Genomic DNA, 23,098 nt, shown 5'->3' with positions numbered 1-23,098 from the left:
TTATCAACAGTCAGACAGTTGATGACTGTAGCCTACTTTATAATTATCTGGCAACTGTCAATCAAGATGTATAGGCAATATCTAGGCTAGCCCTGAATACATGACTCTCGAGAGTCATGTATTCAGGGCTATATCTAGGCTAATCTGAGTCCCCAGGAGTTATTTCTAGGCAAAATGTAGCCTAGAGGACTCTTCAGTTTACTTTAGGGCCCGCTGCAAAAAAACAACCCACCACGATAGTCAACAACATTGCTCTTATTTTGACGAGACGAGACCACCGGACATCACATGCTTATGCACTTCCCACTTGACGAGCCTGAGTCCTATTGACGAAGCAGCAGACTGTGTTGTTTTAATGCACGAATGGACTCGGATCACTTCTGATGCGTTTGTTTCACACCACAGACAACATGTTCTGATCATCAGCAGCAGCACCACACGTAGAGGTAAGCAACGCACGGGCCTTTCAACGCGCACACGCATCCAGTGTGCACGTGTGACACATGTCGATGCCATCATTTCATTGATCACCCCGATCGGTGACAATGTGTGATTTTTATTTGTTGTGTCGCACGGAGCTATAATGCTAGCGTTGCGTTAGCACAGCATAGTCAGTGTCACAGAAATGTTTAGAAAGAATAGAGATCAGAGAGACCGTGTATAGCATTGACATCTATGGGTCACTGAATGACTGTTACATTGTATCAACAACATAACGGTCTGTGATGGATCGCTATAAGCGTGGGTGGCATCACTGTATGGCAGGGAGGAGTAATTAAGTGCATTTACTCAGTGGTGGAAAAAGTACTCACATTATCATTCAATAGCCTACTACAATGCAGAAAATGTAAATACCCTGTAAGTAGTCTATAAGTCTGGTATTCAGAATTTACTTGAGTAAAAGTACAAAAGTGTTGGCATTTAAATGTACTTAAAGTACCAAAAGTAAAAGTACATAATTATGAAGCAAAATGTATAAAATGATTTGGAAATGGCAGATCTATAGATTGGCTATAGTCTATATAGGGTTGAAGTGGTTAATGTATGTTAATATTTAAAATCTACAGAGTAGACCTAACTAGTAACTAAGGTTATCACATAATTGTAGTGGAGTAAAAGTACAACATTTGGATCTGAGATGTAGTGGAGTAAAAGTAAAAATATTGTAAATACTGGAGTAAAGTACAAATACGAAATACCTCAAAGTACAGTACAACACTGCATTTATTTACTCAAATACTGCACAGTTTTGAGATCTTTTTTCTTACTTGAGTATGTCCACTTTTCAATACTGTATACTTATACACTTCTCTGAGGCAAATGGTGACAGCTGCACTTCAGATCCTAGTGATTTGTGGGATTGATTGGTGAGAGACACCTGACCTGAGCATGGTCCACATAATGTGCCTTGCCCAAGGGACGTGCATGGATGGATCTAGGGCTGCAATTCAATATCCATCATTGTCTTTGTGATTATTCTTGAGATTGCTTTTTTCAATTAATTAATTGGACAATCAATTAACCACTTGGTTGCAGAATGATGTGCAATAATAGTGAAAATCTACAAGCTTGTTACGAGCTTGAAAGTTTGGGCATTTTCACTATGAACTATCATGACATGCCCAAAATAGGGATCGATTATTAATCAATTGTTTTACTACTTATGGATTTGTCTGGTTATTTTTTTATATATTTTTTTATAATTGATTACATGGATTTGTTGAGTGTTGTCAGCTCAGGGCTATGTTCACATTGGCAGCCCAAATCTTAATCTCTCCTCCATTTGTCTCTTATATTATGTCTCTTGTGTTTAATACAAGACAAACAAATAAAATAGAAAGACCTGCCATCTCGGCTTACTCCTGTATCTCTGTGAAGTAGGTGGCTCCGCCTTTTTAGGGTGATGATGATGATTATTAGTATTGGTATTATTATTATTATGTTTTTTATTATTATTTATTATTTATTCCAATGGAAGAGTGAACTTGAAAACAGCTTCTGAACCATTCTTTAGTTTAGCCCCACGGTCACTGAACTAAATACTAAATAGCATCAGTAAACATAGATCTATAGCATCAGTAAACATAGATCTATAGCATCAGTAAACATAGATTTAGCACCAGTAAACACATTTGTAGGATATATGTAGTTTTGTGCTTAGATATAAAAAGCTAGATACCTCTTCCGCCACTGGAGTTCATTGGATCGACCCTTCAAACAAGATAGGAGGAAGTGAAAAAGGGTTCCCGCATCTGATTGGCCTACCGGCTACCGAACGTCCCCTTCTGTGACGCACGCGTGGAAGCTTGCCTTAAAAAATGCCTATCCTCCAAGACGGAAAACCCCAGAGCCGAAGGAGGCGTCTACCTTTTTATGTGTATGGTTTTGTGTACCATTTTGCCTCTAGTGGCTACAATCCGGATGGCAGATCGTTCCATTTCAACCTGATAAACATGACTTCATGGGCCGTTATACCGGGTACTCAATACATTTGTCATGGAGTTTGTAGCGGGCCCTTGTTTCGAGCTCCATCCCTAGTGCTGTCTGACCTCTGACCTCTCCTCTTCCTGTCTGCAGCGCTGTGACATCATCAACAGGCGGCGCCTCTCTTCCCGTCTAGCTACCGCCGTCACCATGGAGACCGCCAACAACAACTATGTGGTAATCCACGGCAAGAACATATCCCACAATGCCCTGGGCACGCCCATGTCCATAGATAGACTGTTTCCTGCCCTGCTGGAGTGCTTTGGCATCATACTGTGTGGATACATAGCTGGAAGGTACTCACCACACGCGCACGCATGAACGCACACACGTTTGTATCACTATATTTGTGAGGACATGAACTTTTTAAGACGGCATTGAAAATAGCGGAGCTTGTAGATCGGCTATTTTTCAATTCTCTGCACGTCTCTGAACCTGAATGTGTTAATAATGTTATAATAATGTCTCCATTCAGGGCGGACATCATCACAGGCAGTCAGGCGAAGGGCCTGGGAAACTTTGTGTCAAAGTTTGCTCTTCCAGCTCTGCTCTTCAAGAACATGGTGCTGCTGGACTTTGGAGACGTCATCTGGGCCTTTCTGTGGAGCGTCCTGGTGGCCAAGGTACTGTCAGGTGTGGGAGGGTCTGTGTGCAGCACAGTATAGAGGGTATGCGCGTATGATCATCATCATACCTGGAAATTATGCGGGAACGCCTACTGAGTGGCAAAAAACTAATTTCTATCCTTGAAAGCCCATACATCCAAACAGAAAAGTCCTATCTGAAAGCATTAAACAACGTTAAACAACGTTATCTCAGTTTGCCACTCGATATGCCATTCACTTTATGCATGCGCATACCCTCTATTAGTATTGCACTAATGGCACTATGGCATTTAAATAAATATACATCTAAAGGAAATTTCGATTTAGATAGATAATAGATTACTATTTCCACGCATGTGATGTATTACCTGGTGTTAGCTTGCTTATTGTAAATCGCTCTGGAGTAAGTATGTCTGCTAAATGCCTAAATTGTAAATGTTTTTAGTGAACGTTCACACCGCTACATGCAAGGGCTAGCTTAGAGTAGTAAGATTGAGATGAGCATTAATAAATGTGTGTCATGATGGCTGCGGGTTGTGATAATTTGAACATTAATGATGCTTGCACTTTATGCACAAGCATCACAACGTTGAAATCGCACTCAATTATCACTGTGTTACTATTAAGGCATTTAGCAAAGACACTCATCCATTGACTTGCAGTACAAAGTGAAGTGGAAGTACATTTTATTGCTTCACAGCTATGATGGAGGGATTTATTTTAGTACCATTGAAAATGTGCTCTGGCATTTCTAGCAAACAGAAGACAATCACAGCATCAGATGAATGTAAACGTCTAGAATAAGACATTATCAGATTGCTCTATTTAGCTTTAATCAATTAACCATGTTTAGTTGCTGTTCAAGAACAGAAAAGAAGAAACCAAGGCACTCTTCTTTAAAAGTTAAAAGGCCTTTATTACGTGGTGGCTAATTCATATTTGAATGATACAATTAAAAATGGGATAACCCACGCATTTCGACTGACAACAGCCTTCTACAGGGTCTAACCCTCAACAAACAACACCCCCTTTATATACATACCCACACAGGGGCGTCACAAGGGGGACATAGAAGGATTGCTGTTTGTGCTTTGTAGAAATGTTTAGCCATCCAGATCAGTGGTTCTCAACCTTTTCAGGCTGCAACCCCCAAAATAATCATATTTTAACTGGGGACCCCCCCACCCTGACGAGCACTAAGAGTTGAGGCATTACATTTTGTATAACACAGTTCTATTGTGAAAATAGCAGATCTACAGTATATGCTCACAGCGCCTCGCGTTGCGATGCGTTGTGAGCATGTAGATCGTCTATTTTCACAATTTCAGCCTCTAATATTTGATAATTTGGCCAATGTTTAATTTGTCACTTTAGAAATGTGCAGATACCATCTATACACTTAATGTAATGTTGCACATTAAGTTAATCATCTGGGGACCCCCCAAAATAATTTGAGGACCCCCCTGGGGGTCCCGACCCACAGGTTGAGAACCCCTGATCCAGATGACCTCTTCTGGCAGCGTATTTGTGCTCCGAAACTCTGTCTCTTTGTGCAACCTATATAAAAGCAACTACAGGGACAAGACAAGCGGTATATCACAAATGTAGGGTTACAGTTGATAAATGCAATTATGTCATAGATCTTTTGTTCAAGAACCCTTTAGTGCCTGGCAAAGACACAAAACGTTTCCACATTCTGTGTTTAATGTACTGTATGTGGGAATTGTTTTTGTTTGTATTCTATTTTTTAGTTCATTTCGTTGACTGGATATTTTCAGAAAACTCTTGACTCTGGACATGCCTCACACTTAGACAAAATTTCTATATATTTCACAACATGAACACCTATTATTCTTCTGGTTACCCATACAGTACGTCATGTCTTAGTATGAGCGGATGGGGAAGGGGAACAACCTCAAGTCATTCATTGTTTGGCCCGACAAAAACTCGGATTGTGTGTCTCAAACTATATGATTATTGGCAGAATGCCAAGAAGAATATCTGCCAGTCCCGTTTTCATGTTACACCAGACAGGTGGTTGTTGCAGTACCTGCACTACAATACTTCACCATATGTTGCACTGTGACGAAAATAACACATTTAATGTAACAATGTGTTATGTGTACCTTCAGTAATGATTTCACACGGATATAAAGTGGCAGTAGGCGTGTCTCAAGGAATCAGTGTATATAGGTATAGATGTCTTAATGTGTGCATTTCTTTGTGTGCGTGTGCGTGCGTGCGTGCGTGCGTGCGCACTTTAATCTCAGGTTCAGTTCAGTTTTATTGTCACACATATCCATACAGGTACAGATACAATGAAATGCTTGTGCCAGGAGCACTCTCAGCCTTATTACACAAAGACATGGTCACAGTGACCGACAGGAGTGTGGACCAACATACCATGCAGGCCACACAAGACAAGTCCCAACAACGACAATACCATACAGTGTAACAGTGTACAGTTTAAAAATGCGTACAGTGCCCATGTTTACCTACGTTTAACTTTCATCCCTTCATTGAGCAACCTGACTGCCTGGGCAAAAAAACTATTACTGAAACGAGTGGTGTGCGATTTGAAGGTAAAGTTTTTTGGATGGGAGGAGTGAGAACAGGGAATGGGCGGGATGGCTGCTATCTTTCATGTTCTGAGTCTTTTTCTTGCAGCGTGTGGTATAGATTGTATGGAGCTGTGGCAATTCTGTGCCAATAATTTTAGCAGCTCTCTTCACAATCCTCTGCAGCTGTTTACAGTCTTGAACAGTCAAGTTACCAAACCTCACTGTGATGCAACCTGTCAAAACACTTTCTATGGTGCAGCGATAGAAATTCACAAGAGCCTTGGTGCTCAAGCCAAATCTCTTGAGGCGCCTCAGAAAGTACAGTCGCTGCTGTGTTTAGAGACCATGTGAGTGTGTTTGTGATGTGTACACCCAGTCAACGATGATTTCCTTAGTCTTACTGACATTTAGAGAGAGGTTGTTATTCTGGCACCATAGGGTTAGCTCTTCAATTTCCCTCCTATAGGCCTTCTCATCATCGTTGGATATTAATCCTATGTGGTGTCATCTGCGAACTTGATGATGGTATTATTGCCACACCTGGCAACACAATCAAAGGTGAACAGACTGTACAACAGGGGACTGAGGCAGCAGCCCTGGGGCGCTCCAGTCTTGGCCAATATCTTAGATGAATGGTTATTTCCTATTCGCACAGATTGTGGCCTGCCTGACAAAAAGTCAAACAGCCAGTTACAGATACTACTGCCAAGACCAAGACCCCTAAGTTTCAACACCAGCTTAGATGGTACAATCAAACATATAATTTTCCGAATGTCTGTCTGAGTGTCTGTCTGAGTGAGTGTCTGTCACAGCGTTTCTCCTCAGTGGCTGGAGCAATTGATCTGAAATCGCATCACCATTAGCATATGAACACACCTGACATAACTGTGAAGCCCGTTTGTCACTTTCACAAATCATATGCTGTATATTTGCATTTTTATGGTGTATCTATATCTATTCTGCATCTAGCATGAGGCATATCTATTCTGCATCTGGCATGAGGCAACATGTTTAACCAGCTGTGTGTGTGTGTGTGTGTGTGTGTGTGTGTGTGTGTGTGTGTGTGTGTGTGTGTGTGTGTGTGTGTGTGTGTGTGTGTGTGTGTGTGTGTGTGTGTGTGTGTGTGTGTGTGTGTGTGTGTGTGTGTGTGTGTGTGTGTGTGTGTGTGTGTGTGTGTGTGTGTGTGTGTGTGGGTGGGTGGGCGGGCGGGCGGTTCAAAAATCATGCAGATCGGTACACAGTATCTCTATAGCTATTAAACAAAACGGGTATTTCTTACATTGATGCTCCTACATATTATCATGCAAGCACCAGTTAAAGTTACTTTCCATCCCTCATATACTGTGTGGTGTGTGCACAGTGCACATCCCATAACCCACACACTGCACATCATTTAGGAGCTCATATCTTTGAACGGGTAAGGGCTAGTAGTGTTAAACGCAGAGCTATAATCAATAAACAGTAGTCTGACATAAGAGTACTTTTTTTAACATATTTTATTCAAAGAGACAGGATTAGGTTACAAGGATAGAAAAATACAAATAGAACACCTTTGTATTTATGTTTTCTCCCATCCATCCACCCCTCCCTCCCCACTGACATAGGAGTTCTTGTTTTCGAAATTCCAAGGCAATGTGTAATGCGAGTGAAATGGCATCATCGACTGATCTATTAGAACAGTAAGCAAACTGTAATGGATCAGTAGTAGCAGGAATAATATGTGTTGTATGTGATATAACCAGTTTTTCCAGACACGTCATAAGAACAGAGGTCAAAGCAACAGGACAATAATCATTAAGACAGGCAACAGGTTTTTACTTTGCTATGGGCACAATTATGGTTTCCTTAAAACACAATGGCACCACACACAATGACAGGGATATATTAAAGATGTCAGTAAAGACCCCAGAAAGCTGGTAACACGTCTTAGCTGTTAACACGTCTTAAGGACACGAGAGGCAATCCCATCAGGTCCGGCCGCCTTGTGAGACTTAACGCTTTTAAATGTTTTACTCACATGCGTGGAAATGGTAATCTATTATCTATCTAAATAGAAATTTCCTTTAGATGTATATTTATTTAAATGCCATAGTGCCATTAGTGCAATACTAATAGAGGGTATGCGCATGCATAAAGTGAATGGCATATCGAGTGGCAAATCGAGTGGCAATCCGTTTATTTCCCTGTGTGTCTGTTAGGTAGCAGTGTTAGTGTGTGTGTATTTTTAAGTGTGTATTTCTTTCCCTGTGTGTCTGTTAGGTAGCGGTGTTTACGTTGGTGTGTGTATTGACGCTCATGGTGGCCGGTCCAGAGAACAGGTACAGTAAGGCTGGACTGTACGCCATCTTTGCTACACAGAGCAATGACTTCGCCCTGGGATACCCTATAGGTACAATTATGCATTTTAAGTATTGCAATCATTTACATTTTTCAATATTATTAGATGTATTATCTCATTAAAGCATGTATTTTAACACTTTGGATTCCATTATTATTTGGCTACAGAGTGCCGCCATTCACTGCGATTTATGATATCACGATAATCAAAATCCATTATCCTGGGATGGAACATTTGCCAAAAAATTGCAGATCTACAAGCTCACAACTTGTCGTGACACGTTGTGAGCTTGTAGATCGGCTATTTTTTGGCAGGGTTTCCTGCAGCACTTTATTGGCCTAAAATCTATAGCACCCGGCCAAGAGTCTGGTGAAATTATGCAAAATTCCTCCAATTCCTCCAAATAAAAATAATGTTTCGAAAATATTTTATACAAAAGATTAAGCTTCGTACTGTATATTTGTTTCTATTCAAAAATGACCACAAAAGGCCTAAATTAATGATAAAATAATTATTTTACCACTTTTTGTGGTCATTTTTGAATAGAAACACATATATGAAGCTTAATCTTTTTTATAAAATATTTTCGAAACATTATTTTTATTTTAGCGTCCGTTTTTCAAGAAAAGGTTGACTATAGCTCCTTTAAGCAACTTCTCCTATGTTGAGGGCAAAAATAAGAATGAAGAATGAATAAGAATGAAAAAAGACTATCAAGGACGTACAGTATATTATAAGTAAGTTTTACCAATAGAGGGTTTAAATGGTACTGGATATGCAGCCAGGCAAATAAAAGAGTGAATTGATCCCACTGCCACACGTGAGACGATTTCACGATAATCTCCAAGATACAATTATTGTGTTTTTTTTTTTATCACAATACACGATAATATCGCTTATGGTCCCATCCCTACAGTGGATGCCCTGTACAGGTCCACGTCTCCAGAGTACCTCCAGTACATCTACCTGGTGGCTCCCGTCTCCCTGATGATCCTCAACCCCATTGGCTTCTCCCTGTGTGAGATCCAGAAGTGGAAGCAGGCCAGCCAGCCGCAGCGCAGCACGCTCGGCATCGTGGGCGTTGTAATCCTGCAGGTATGTGTTGTGTTTTGTAGTTTTCCTGTTGCGTTGGTGGGTTGTTGTTTTTTTACCCCCCGTTTGATATGTAACAATCAGTCACGTCGCATACACAAACTTTAGAAGGCAGTCGTAGCCAATCAGGAGGGAATATGGGAAATGGGACAAATCCATGTTGATGACATGACTTTAAGAGATACTGTGTACCGCTTTGCGTGATTTTAGGCCAAAATCTGTAGGAGCAGTGTCCAAAAATGTGTTTTGCTAAAAGCGGCCTGCTAGAAGAGGGCCATGTGAAAAATCAGGGTTGTGATTTGCCATCCAAGGAGTGTGTGTGCAAAGTTTGGCATTGATAGGGGCAACGGTGGCAGAGATAGGGGCAAAAGTGTGACGTGACGGACAGACTGACTGACAGACAGAGAGACAGCCGGTGGAGCTTTTCATAGTAACTGCAACCTGACGCAATAACACACCAAGGCATAGGCGTAGCCATCATAAAGGCAAATGCAATCTCGCCTGCCTTAGAACAACACTGACAGATTGGGGGAAAAAATAAACTCCCGACAACAATCGATACTCTATTGGCTCCTCATCAATCACGGACAGGCAGCCAATCACCATTCAGCAAAGCAACCATCACCCATAGGGATGCAAATTTCTGCCTGGTGTGGGCCATCGCCAGTGGGGGAAAAAGTACTAACACTTTTTACATAAGTAAAAGTATCAATACTGCAATGCAGAAATCCGGAATTCAAATGTTAGTTGAGTAAGAGTACAAAATCAAAAAGTAGAAAGTAGAAAGTACTGTCCCATTTCACAAGTTTTTGTGGTGTGTGGCGCCCTCAAGTGGTGGCAGGCAGAATGAGTTTCTAGTCACAGTTTCTCACATCTCTATTCTCTGTCTCACTCTCTATGGCCCTCATGTATCAATGGAGTCCTATGGAGTCCTAGCGTACATTTGGTCCGTCCTTTGATAAATCTCATGGCCCTGATTTTTACGACAACTGGAATAAGACCAAACATCATAAGGAAAGAAAATATGTAAGAGTCTCCCCAGTTTTTTGGTTTACGCCACTTGAGGGCAAATGACTTTGGTAAATGGTGCATTTATATAGCGCTTTACATAGATTGTGCATTACATTCACCCATTCACGCACACATTCATACACCGATGGCGGAGGAAACCATGCAAGGCACCAACCTGCTCACCGGGAGCAACTAGGGGTTCAGAGTCTTAAGCAAGGACTCTTCGACATTAACTCTGTGGAGCCCGGATTTGAGCAGGGAACCCTTCGGGAACCATTCGTGTTCTAATGACGGTTTCTCCTCCCCTGAGCTATGCTGCCGTATAATGGTGACAGCCCTAGTCCCTGCTGCCACCACTCTCATACCGTCTCCCTTTCTGTCTACAGGTGTTGAAGAACCCTATAGTCTTCATGGTGATAGTGGGCATCGTGGGTCACTTTGCTCTGGGTCAACACATCCCTGCCGTGTTGTCAGAGTTCATCGACGGCTTGGCCAACTCCTTCGGAGGAGCCGCACTCTTCTACCTGGGTCTGTCTATGGTGGGTTCACTTTGACAGCGAGAAAAACGAGAGCGATCAACACACAGTGTTGTTGTTTTTTCAATAACAGGTGTCATTTGTGTGTGTGTGTGTGTGTGTGTGTGTGTGTGTGTGTGTGTGTGTGTGTGTGTGTGTGTGTGTGTGTGTGTGTGTGTGTGTGTGTGTGTGTGTGTGTGTGTGTGTGTGTGTGTGTGTGTGTGTGTGTGTGTGTGTGTGTGTGTGTTTCAATAACAGGTGGGTCAGCTCAGAAAACTAACCAGAGATACTGGAGTTGCACTGATTCTGCTGATCACTGCCAAGCTGTAAGTAGGACTGTGTGTGTGTGTGTGTGTGTGCGTGTGTGTGAGATACTATCCTTGTGAGGACTAAGGTGCCCTACACACTACAGGCGGTTGCCGTCGGGGCTGCCGCTAGGATCAGCGGTGGCCGCACCGCGGTGAAACACAAACACACTCGTTCAGTGAGTAAACGCTGCACGGTATTTCACAAAGATGAACACAATCCATCTCTCACCGCCCGCGTACGCATGCACAAACGAGCACGCTCGCGGGGGATTTCACGGGACCGCGCCCGCTCTCCTCGCCACCCCAAAACGTCGCTGCGCGGCTGAAAAAGCCGCCCGCCTCCCATTGAAAATGAATTGCTAGGAGGCGGTGACCGCGGCTAGTGTGGAACCCCCTTAAGGGTTCTAAATATTTCAAATAGCTGATCTACAAGCTCAAAACGTGTCTATGTAGATCGGCTATTTGGACTATTTTTAACACGATGGATGCCAGAGGTTTCCATATATGTCGGTTAACTACCATAATCAAGTTCTGTGTTGTTTACCTGATCGCTCTGTGCACGCTGCGTGTGCCCATGGTGCATCATGGGATATGAAGTTTTTAGTACTTCTTCCACCCCTGCAGCCTGGTGATGCCCCTGGTGTGTAAGGACATGGTGGACCTGTTGGACGGGGGGAACAGCACCAGTGTGAACCACACCAGTCTGTCCAACTTTGCCTTCCTGTACGGCGCGTTCCCCACCGCGCCCAGCGTGGCCATCTACGCCTCCGGGTACAACATGGAGCTGGAGGTGGTGAGTACCATGTTAACACCAGGTCTTTCAGTTCAAACTTTTTCTTGTCAAGGACCCCCAAAATGACATGTATTTGGCCACGGACTGACGGACCCCCATCAAAAAATATGTTGTTCCAGGGACCACCCAGAAGCAAATATTTCAGTTACAAATGTTTGCTTTTAAAAATATTCAAAGACTAAAATAGCAGATCTACAAGCTCGCAGCGTGGTTCTTAAAATATATATAATCGCACCTGATTCCTGATTCAGAATCATTAAAAACCCCTAGTTTGACCCATCACATGCTAGGTACTTTAAGCAGATTTTTGGGGGGTATATCTTTCCTTTTATAGTACTATAGAGTAGTGTATAGTAAGTGAATGGGCCCAAACTTTTACCCCCTATAAAATAAATTGCTCAATGCTGACAGGCAGGTGGATTCATGACTATGTATATATAGACAATATTTTAGGCCAATAAAGTTTAGGCGAAACTATATACCAAATGTCATACCTCACCTCAGGGGCAGCCGGACTAATAGCAACTTTTTTGTACTAACAAATCTCTCTCTCTCTTTCTCTCTCTCGCCTCCCAGGTGACATCAGGCATGGTCATCAGCACCTTCCTGTCTGCACCAATCATGTACGTGTCGGCATGGTTACTGACCATCCCCCTGATGGACCCCGCCCCCCTCATGGCTGAATTGCAGAATGTCAGCTTCAACATCAGCATCGTCTGCCTCATAGCACTGGTGTGTGTGTGTGTGTGTGTGTGTGTGTGTGTGTGTGTGTGTGTGTGTGTGTGTGTGTGTGTGTGTGTGTGTGTGTGTGTGTGTGTGTGTGTGTGTGTGTGTGTGTGTGTGTGTGTGTGTGTGTGTGTGTGTGTGTGTGTGTTCCGGCGTGCCCACGGCGCAGAGCATGTAGACCAGTGGTTCACAACATGTGGGTTGGGACCCCCAGAGGGGTCCCCAAATTATTCGGAGGGGTCCCCAAATGATTAACTTAATGTGCAACGTTGTTTTCTCACTCAAGTGAGCATGTAGATCTGCTATTTTCACAATAGAACGTGTTATACAAAATGTAATGCCTCAACTCTGTGTGTGTTGTAGGTGTGGACCATAGCTGTGATGTTGCTCAGTAAGAAGTTCAACAGACTCCCTCATCTGTTCGCGTTGAATCTTTTCCTGGCGCAGGTCAGTGTGTTGGAAAACCACACGCACAGACATGTGAATGGTTGAAGTCCTTGTGCGTATGGCCCTGTGGAACTAACGTGATGCCCTGTGATTTCCTCCACCATGCGTGCAGTTCCTGGTGTGTGTGTGCATGATCCTGTGGAACTTTGTGGTGAAGCGGGAAGATGGACAGCTGGGTCAAACCCTGACTTTTGTCCTGCTCTACGGGTCCCTGTACAGCACCTACATATGGACAGGTAACACACTGTGGTTGTACTGCACCTACATATGGACAGGTAACACACTGTGGTTGTACAGCACCTACATATGGACAGGTAATTCGAGGGAGAGCCATCTCTTTTGGCGTCACAGTCCCGGAGACGTGTGCCAACCACGGGGACGGAGTGCGGCAGGTAGCACCTGGAGACGGGCGCCCCTGTCTCCCAGGACGGGAGGACGGAGCGCCGCCAGGTAGCACCTAAACCAAACCTTAAGCCTAACCCTAACCTCAGCAAAACTAACGCTGGTGAAATGTGAACCTTTGACGCTCCGTCCCCCCGCGGGTGAAATGCTACCCCTATGTGATCACCCCTTGCTGGGTAATTCTCTATGGTTATGATATCAATGAGCTGAACGCGCTCGATGACATCATCAAGCTTACCTACTGGAGGATCAGTGCTCGGGTTTTGTTTTTAATGTTTTCTTTTTTGTTGTTTTTTCTTTTTTTTTACCAGAAAACATTAGACTGCATATTGTAGTCGAAGGCATAACACAAAAATTCTATCCATTGTGGTCTCGTTGATGTAAATTACTGTAAAATGTCTTGTCTGTCCACAGGTTTGATTCCTCTGTGTCTGGCTCTGACGAACAGAGATGACCTGCTGAGGCTCAGACCTGGCGTCTTCATGGTGCTGGGCTGGGGGTACGTAACTAACTCATTAACACCATGTTGCTGTTGCACAGAACCCCCTTAGTCCTACAAGAATATCGCGCAATAGTTGCAAAAATAGCTTATCTTCCTGGCCAGCCGGGGCGCCTGATGGAGGGAAAAGGGAACTGGTTGGAATAATGTGTTCCTTCCACACACTACGTCAGGTCAGTCCGATGCTTTCCCCAGGTTGACAGAGGGAGTGTAGCGCCCAGAATTACACAATTGACACTGGTTGAAAAATGGGTTAAAGAAATCGTGGGATAAAAGTAAAAAGAAAATAAAGAAAGGAGATTTTAATTAGTTGGGGAAGCGAGTCTTTGTGCGGGTTTTGGGGGAGGCCTTTTAGTTCTGGATATAAAATAAAGAAATACATTTTTTTTAAGTAATTGGCAGTAATCATATCCATTTGTTACCTTAAATTTATATGCAATTGAAATAAAACAGAACTGAATGAATAGATACATTGAACATTTTGAACATCTTTTGCAAAAGCAAGAGGAGGTTTGCACTTGCATTTGGCTGTGTTCATTTGTTTGTTTTTTCTTATGTCTTATGTCTGGTATTGAATGTACTGTGTGCGTGCGTGTGTGTAGAGTTCCGTTCCTGATGGTGGGGGGTCTGATGATCACGGGAGCAAGAACTGACACCATTGACTCTGCCTTCTTCTATGGCAGAGCTCAGGTGAGAAATGCTGCCCCCTGTCTGTTACAACGGTATATGACATAAGGCCTTTTTGGGTCCGAGACCCGAAATTACCCGGGATCTGACCCGGTTCCGAGCCAGGTCTGGGTCCATTCACAAGAAGTGACTTCGGTGCCGGGTCGGAGCCGCCACCGCATGTCTGGGTCCACGTCAATATGCCGACGGGCCAGTGTGCCGACGACCTAAACCTAACCTTAAAGGACCTACACCATGAATTTTCACTTTTTCTATTTTAAAACGTTTTTTTGGGGTCCCACTGGCACCTTCTATCCTCACAAAGTCCTATTTCTGACCATTGTGTCTTTCTCTGTTTTTGGGAAGGCAGAGTTGAAAAGCTTTCCACGGGTTCTCAGAACAGTGCTGTTCTGAGAGTTGACGCATGTGACGTCACACGCGTTTCCCCCCCCCCGCCCGTCGGGTAAAAACCAGAGCTACTGTTGTAAACCCAGCCCCTCATTTGTTTCTAATTTTCATAGCCTCCACCTCCATCTGCAGCTGGCTTACTGTTCTTGGGCCGCCATTACTGCTCACTCAGTGCTCTCTCACTCTGCCTACCTGTATAGTAGACAGAGTCATTTCCTTCTTTTATTCTATCAACATTTTTGCTATCAACATGTCCAAGGAGAAGTCTAACGTTCCTGGATCGCACTATATATGTGACGTTATAGACTGCGAGGACCCAAGCTTCGTCCCTTCTATCAAGGAAACAAAAGACTATTTTTAATGGCGATGGTCCTGTGGCTGTGAAGAAAACCCTACCATTTAATTTTGGACAGTTACGAAACCCTAGCCCCAGCGCCGCTAAGCGGCCGCCGCTGGCCTCCTCCTCCTGCTGCTCCCCGGCCCGCAGGGGGTCCATGCCGGTCGGACCCCCTTCCCTCCTCCTCCGTGTCCGTGATAGACCGCCTCTCCTATCGCTGTCCCACCCCCGGTCTTCCCCTCACTGTCCCCGGCTTGAGAGAGCTCCACAGCCCGCCTCTTCTGTCACTGTCCCCGGCTAGAGTGAGCTAAAACACCCCGGTCCTCCCTTCACTATCCCCGGCTATAGAGAGCTCCACACCCCGCCTCTCCTCTCACTATCCCCGGCTACAGAGGGCACACACACCCCTGGTCTTCCCTTCACTGTCCCCGGCTAGAGTGGGCTAAAACACCCCGCCTCTCCCCTCACTGTCCCCGGCTACACAGGGCCGCTGCTGCCCGCTGCGCTGCGGATAAAAACGCTCCACCCAGGAGGAAGAGGGGCGGGCCGAGCGACCAGACCCCGGAGCTCGCGGTCAAAAAGTTTGGGAACCACTGTTCTATACTAGGCTATGATGTCCTTGGTTCATTATCGCCAAAATAAACATTGTTCTACCGTGAGTGATACGTAGTATGCAGTGAAGAATATAGCTCAGCGATTCTGAACGTCGACTTTACTATGAAATGGATGCTTCCCTCTGTTTCCCAAACACTGGGTCGGGACCCATTTGTGAGTCGCGGAGACAGTTTTATGGTTTATGGGCTGTTATATTTCATACATTTTTATACATTATACATAAATACAATGTGGGTGGGGTTGATTGTCTAATGTAGATTAACTTTCTGTAATGTCTGGTCTAGCAACGGTCGCCCTGTGTCATTTGACAGTAGGCCTATAACATACAACATAGGCCTACAGTAGGCTATAATCAGAGCTGCAACATTATCCTATTTTTGTATTGGCCCAATATTAACTTTATTTGTTGTCAACGTGGGGTCCGGGGAGGAGTGGAGAGGAGGGGAGGGGGGAGGGGGAGGGGTGGAAAAACGCCACTAGATGCGCCCCAGAGCAAACAGAGGCCGTTTTGGTATTGCAGCTGGAGAGCCTCATTATAGCAGAGCTAGAACAAACAAAAGGAATGGTCACCCAGAGTGTGGGTTAAAACCTGTCTAAGACTCAATTTTGAGCATATATTTATACAAAAAATAGAGTTTTAAAAGCATGGTGTAGGTCCTTTAACTCTAACCCTAACCTCAGTAAAACTAACGCTGGTGAATGCTAACCTGGTGAATGTTATCCTACTCGGAACAACAGACCTTAGGAACAATGAGCGACCCCGCATGTCCCGTGTCCAGGGTTTCTGAAACTAATTGTATAATTGTAATTATACAGTATGTCTTGTTTAGACTGTTCAAAAGTAACTTTACCGGCAACAGTAGACAGTTCCAATCCATGGTGCCAACAGCTTCACAGTGCCAACCAGGGCAGGAATTTCATGGAGGCCATGAAGGCCATGGCCGCCGTTGCCCCTCAGTTTGGCCTTGTGCCCCTCAAAACAATGGCATGACCTGAGGCCACAGTGGCCTCAATGCCCCAGCTTACTGTACCTGTTCTTTCTTGTCAATATGTAGACAGTAGACACCAGTCTCTTTCCTCTCATGTAGACACCGATCTGAGAAGCCATCGTCAAAGAAAGGGGGACGCCCACTCGGTCTGTCCCTCTTCGCTATCATGACTCTGTCTCGAGAGAATGTGTAGACATCAGTGTCTTTTGTTGAGAATCTGAAATCTTAACTCCCCCAAGTCTCCATCTTTAAGCCAATCCAGTGACTTTGGTGCAGGGCTGAGCATGGATCAGATTGTAAATACCATCATTTATCGTTTTATTTGTTGGCCTTCTTGCCCTCCCTGGCATTTGGCCTTTGTGCCCTCAAAAAATGGACAACACCAAAGGCCAAGTGGCCTTGCCCCTAAAATGACGAAATTCCAGGCCTGGTGCCAACGCTGTATGCTGTATCGCCGTGTTGCTTATAGAGTCTAAGTAACACTCACTTCGGCCGGGCGCCGGGAAGGGCCCTTCACAATAAAGTGTCTCCACTTTACCTCCCAATGAACCACCCCCTGTCCATGGGCCCTGATGCGACTGCTTCCCCTGCATCCCTTATTCATACGCTAGTATATACATTGTGTAGGTGTGTTTGAGGTAGCGGAGTGCCCTCTACGGTTAGCAGAGCGCAAGAGGCATTAATTTAGCCCTGGTTGTATAGAATCACCAGAAAACCTCCGCAGATTCTCCACAGATGTCAAGCATTTAGCCTGATGCTAACTCTGTGCTGTGTTTCTGTTGTAGATTATAACCACGGCGGTGGTGCTAGCGTTTAGCCTGCTGCTCGGCGCCATATCTCTGATGGGTCTGAGCCAGGGAAGCAGGGAGCAGAGCGACTATGAGGCCCTGGACAGAGCCTCTGTTATGGGCACTGCAGACGAGGCGAGGACCCCTGAGGTGAGGACCCCTAGTGGCTTGGAGGACTACCAGCAGCAGCAGTACCTGGTGAGCCCGTCGGTGGACGGCAGCTACAACGCAGGTAAACTATTAGCTGCTATGACCAAGGAAGTTATTATCGAAGGAAGGGAAACAAGTGACTCCGGGGATGCGCCATTACCGGCCATGACGTTCACCATGGGTGCCGAAATACATGGCAGTGAATGGAGCCGGCTAGATCAGCTCATGAACAAACACTATTTATGAACGAATCCGTTGTTGCGACCGTCAGGTCGCAGTTACCATCAAAACCTCCACCGGCTGTCAGTCAGTCTGTCACGTCACGTCACGTCACACTTTTCCCCTACTCATACAGTATCTCTGCCACCGTTGCCCCTATCCATGCCAAACTTTGCACACACACTCCTTGGCTGCCAATCCACAACCTCCACTCATTTCTCACATGCCCCTCTTCTAGCGCCACCATGAGGCTGATTCTTGCAAAACACATTTTTGGACACTGCTCCTACAGATTTTGCCCTAAATTCACACAAAGCGGTACACAGTACTGTGTACAGTATATGCACATATAATGTGACCCACCCAAAAAAAGAAAGAAACACCCCAAGGAGTGGGGACTATTCTATTCTCTACTCTACCATATGAGAATGTACTCAAATACATACACAGTGTACACTCTGAATCTTGCATATCACTGTATACGTCTATAGTATAGCAATTCCATAACAGTTTCAACTTGTGTAACTGCTCCTTATTAATGCTCAAGAGGCACCATTTCTTGTCTACTCACGCTGTGTGTGTGTGTGTGTGTGTGTGTGTGTGTGTGTGTGTGTGTGTGTGTGTGTGTGTGTGTGTGTGTGTGTGTGTGTGTGTGTGTGTGTGTGTGTGTGTGTGTGTGTGTGTGTGTTATTTGCAGACCCCCTTGGCTGCTCTCCACTCCAGGCCTTACCTGACATGATCGCCAGCACGCAACGGAACCACACGCACAATACAGGTCACACAAACACACAATTATCTACAAGCTCACAAAGTGACTCGGTGTGAGCTTGTGTACCTGCTATTTTAAAGACCAATGCTGAATGGGTTTGAATGGGTAAAAGAGTCTTCATCAGCTGACGTATTTGTTTTGTGTCGCCGTTTCTCCTCCAGGCCACAGCGGGGCGCAGTGCGACGGCCAGCCACAGAGCTCTGCCTCCTCAGAAGAGCCCCTGAACCTGCCCCCGCCCGGGGGGCCACACCCCACCGACGACAGCCAGACAGACGACAGACAGACGGTCAGACACGTCCTGCTCTGTCTGCTGCTCATTGTCAGCCTGCTGGCGGTCAGTGTGTGTGTGTGTGTGTGTGTGTGTGTGTGTGTTTCTGTGTGTGTTTCTGTGGTGGAAAAGGTACTCCCATTTTTTACTTAAAGGGATAGTTCACCCCAAAAATTACCCCCCCCCCCCCATCGATTATGCACCCCATGGAGACTTGAATTGTATATATTGTTTTTGATTTTGTCGCATTCCTAAGACAATAATTTTATGTCCAGCAGTGAGACACAAAGAGTCACCTTTGTGTCTCCATAGGGAACCACTCGATACTAAATTATTATGCCACCAAGGTACCGCCAATATAATTTTTTGGTTGACAAAATCAACTGTAGATTTAGTCGACTAAAACATTATGATATATAGTCGACTAAAACTAAAACTTTTCATATGACTAAATGACATCTTATTCAGAAGACTATAACTAAGAAGACAAAATGAACACTGAACCATCCTTCTCTCCCTGTCTCTCTAGAATCTGTCCAGCTGTTTATGGTGGTTGTTCAACAGAGATCCAGGCAGACTGTATCTAGAACTGCAGTTCTTCTGCGCCGTGGCCAACTATGGACAGGTAAGAGTGTGTGTGTGTGTGTGTGTGTGTGTGTGTGTGTGTGTGTGTGTGTGTGTGTGTGTGTGTGTGTGTGTGTGTGTGTGTGTGTGTGTGTGTGTGTGTGTGTGTGTGTGTGTGTGTGTGTGTGTGTGTGTGTGTGTGTGTGTGTGTGTCATGATTATGACATTTTACATGACGATTAATTGTCACTCAAACCTAAATATACAAAGAAATGACTGATATATTTGACAACTTTATACTTAAAAAAATAACATTGATAGTGGAAATAACCGATAGTGTTGTGAGCTTGTAGATCTGCTATTTCCACTATTTTTGAAAATGTTTGAAAATATATGAAACTTTTTCAACGTAGAAACGATTATGACAAAATAATTGTGATTATGTCAAATAATTGCGATTAGAGTATTATGTAATAATTGTGACAGGCGTGTGTGTGTGTGTGTGTGTGTGTGTGTGTGTGTGTGTGTGTGTGTGTGTGTGTGTGTGTGTGTGTGTGTGTGTGTGTGTGTGTGTGTGTGTGTGTGTGTGTGTGTGTGTGTGTGTGTGTGTGTGTGTGTGTGTGTGTGTGGATCCTGGATCCTGGACATAGATAGTCCTGCCCTAACCCTATGAGCTCTCATCTTAGGATATAGATACTCTTGTCCCCTCTCTCTTCATGTGTGTTTGTGTGGTCCATGGGTTAAGTGTTGATTAGTGTTGTCTTCCATGTGATTGGTCCAGGGGTTTATCTCGTTTGGGATCTTCGGGTTGGACAGACATCTCATCATCCTGCCTTTCAAGAAGAGGTCTGTTTGGAATCATATTCTAATCTATTGCATTCTATTGTATTGTATTACATTGTTTTACATTATGTAGGGCTGTCACAATTTTGTCACTCAAATAATTGCGATTAACGATTTACATTTCTGTTTGGCTTTTAGGCTTTGAAGTTGCACATGGCAGATATGACACATAACCTAAATATACAAAGAAATTACATATATACATATATGACATATTTGACAACTTTATAGCCTACTTAAAAAAAGAACATTGATAGTGGAAATAGCCGATGTAGATCGTCTTATTTCCAAAACATTTTTAAATGTTTGAAAATATACAAACATTTCTCAACGTGGAAACGTTTATGACAAAATAATTGTGATTATGTCAAATAATTGCGATTAGACGATTATGTAATAATTGTGACAGGCCTAATTGCGTGCCAAATGATTCTCAGAACTACAAACTAGAGTAACATGTGTCAATCATGCACTGTATCTGTCTGTATCTTCCTGCTCTTGTCCAATCAGGTTGCAGGGTCTGTGGGGGCACAAGGACAGTGAGGATGGGCGGAGTCCTGCAGTAGTCCCAGAGGAAGTCAGACTCACGTGCACACAGTTTGTGCGCTACCACAAGGACCAGTGTGTACAAGATATAGTACACACACGCAGGTGTGTGTGTGTGTGTGGGTCATATTCCATATCAATATTTAAGCTACATATTAGGTTGTGTGGTTACCTTGCCGTTATGGTCAAGACATCAAAAAGATTTGATCTAATGACTAGAAATTGATCATTCAGAATATGCCTTTTAGCCGTTCTGACAATATAGGACATCACCACAAGTCTGTGTGTGCGTTTGTGTGATTGTGTGTGTGCGTGCGTGCGCGTGTGTGTGTTATATGTACACATATACGTATGTATGTACACACACACCCCCTGTTGATTGTGCTATTTACATTGAAGGGATATTTCACTTTGAAATAAAATAAAAGTTTAAAAAATAACTGAAAAGAGTAATGGAAATCACGGCACGCTCGCGCAAGTACATTCTAAATGAGGGATGAGGGGCATGAGCGGTCTGTGATTTTACCATTACTTTTGTGGAAATAGTCGATCTACAAGTCCAAAACCTTTAAGCTGGTAGATCTGCCATTGCCAACGTTTTTGAAAATCAGTTGTATAAGTATATTTCCACCACGGAAATGATTATGACGATACATATTTGTGATTAGGCGAGTTTATAGTGATTGTTCCTTATAAATGAGTTATTGCCAAGAAGCAGTATTGTTGCGACAGAGAAATAATTGACCACACACAATTCAGAACGATTACTTGTTTGTGCATCTTGTGTACTTCTTTCTTCCAACACCGGGTGTTTCTTGTAAGAACTTTCCACTCTGGTGACAAACATTCATCTAAAACCAGCACGGCTTCACCCATTTTCAACCATATCTTCATATAATTGGTCCTCAATGATGCTCATTATAATATGTTACCATTTTGGTTGCGACTGTCAGGTCCATCAGTCAGTCCCTTCGTATGTCTGTCTGTCACGTCACGTCACACTTTTGGCCCAACTCTTATCTCCGGCAACACATAGGCATACATGCCACTTAAAATCTTCACATCTACCTGCACATGGGCCTCTTCTAGTGCCACGCCACCACCATGTGGCCGAATCTTGCAAAACACATTTTGCCACTGCCCCTACTGACTTAGCGCGAAACACGCAAAGCAGTACACAGTATCTCTAAACTCAAAGTCTATATACACTCTGGACCTAGCAAAGCAATATATTTGCCACGCACATCCCCTACACTCAGGAACCAATGCCACTTACAGGCCATTTTGTGTATACATGCAACCTGATTAGGGAGTCTTACTGGTCTACTGGTCTGTGTCTCATTGGAGGGCTGTGGACAGTTCAGAAACCCGCCTACCATTGACATCATCAATGGGGAACGCAAGCTAATAGAAACCGCAGGATTTTTATTCCTGGAAAGTTGGCATGCTTTAAAGAAGCCACTTTTATTGCGTTAATTCAAATATAAATACAAATAAATAAATCTTGTTTGGAGAAGAAAATGTCACCACTGGTAGGCTTTTTGAAGTGGTTTCTTTTTTTAAAGAAGTGGTCCTTTGAGTTACAGACTGATGTAGAAAGAAATGGTATCATTTTACCATAAACATTAGTGAGGACCAAATATAAATAAAGGTTGAAAATAGTTGAACTGGTACTTTAAGAACTGTCCACTCTGGTGACAAACATACTAAAACCTCAAGTCTTCACTGGGAGATGAAAAATCTGCGTTTTTGTGGATTTTTTGGGGGACATTTTCTGGGTTGCATTTTTACGTTTTCTCTTGACTTTTAACACGTTTTCACCCTCCACCTTTACTCCTCTTCCTCCCTCCCTTTCTTGCTTCCTTCTCTTGGGTAAATCCTCTCATCCTCGCTCTCCTTCCTACCCTTTCCTCTCTACTTCCATCTCTCTCTCTCTCTCTCTCTCTCTCTCTCTCTGTCGCCTCCTAGTGGTTCAGGGGAGAGTGTCAGTGCTCCACCCGGTGAATCGCTCCTCTGAACAATCAAATGACAGGTGTCTTGGAGGAGGCGGGGCCAAGGAGGAGGAGGAGGACGTCGTTGGTTCGAGACCGGGCCTGAAAAGAAATAGCAAAAACTATCCCCAACCCCACCCACATCCACCCCTCGACCTACATCA

The 23,098-nt window shown here is 44.1% G+C and overlaps 1 protein-coding gene across 1 annotated transcript; it reads left to right on the top strand.

The window, feature by feature from the left end:
* Positions 1-328: 328 nt before the first annotated feature.
* LOC308297045 (lysosomal cholesterol signaling protein-like) lies at positions 329-23,084 on the top strand. Its single transcript, XM_080740422.1, has 20 exons — positions 329-446; positions 2,578-2,780; positions 2,960-3,107; positions 7,910-8,039; positions 8,905-9,083; positions 10,478-10,630; positions 10,865-10,932; positions 11,539-11,707; positions 12,284-12,439; positions 12,797-12,880; positions 12,993-13,116; positions 13,697-13,781; positions 14,384-14,471; positions 17,582-17,816; positions 18,651-18,728; positions 18,884-19,056; positions 19,520-19,615; positions 20,336-20,400; positions 20,908-21,048; positions 22,912-23,084. The coding sequence occupies exons 2-20, from the start codon at positions 2,635-2,637 to the stop codon at positions 22,958-22,960; spliced, it is 2,367 nt and encodes a 788-aa protein (XP_080596548.1). The 5' UTR covers positions 329-446; positions 2,578-2,634; the 3' UTR covers positions 22,961-23,084.
* Positions 23,085-23,098: the final 14 nt, after the last annotated feature.

The sequence above is a fragment of the Nannobrachium achirus genome (assembly GCF_963921795.1).
Source record: "Nannobrachium achirus genome assembly, chromosome: 13".
Lineage (NCBI taxonomy): Eukaryota > Metazoa > Chordata > Actinopteri > Myctophiformes > Myctophidae > Nannobrachium > Nannobrachium achirus.
The sequence above is the reverse complement of the archived record's forward strand: the minus strand, read 5'-3'. Positions and strand labels throughout refer to the sequence as shown.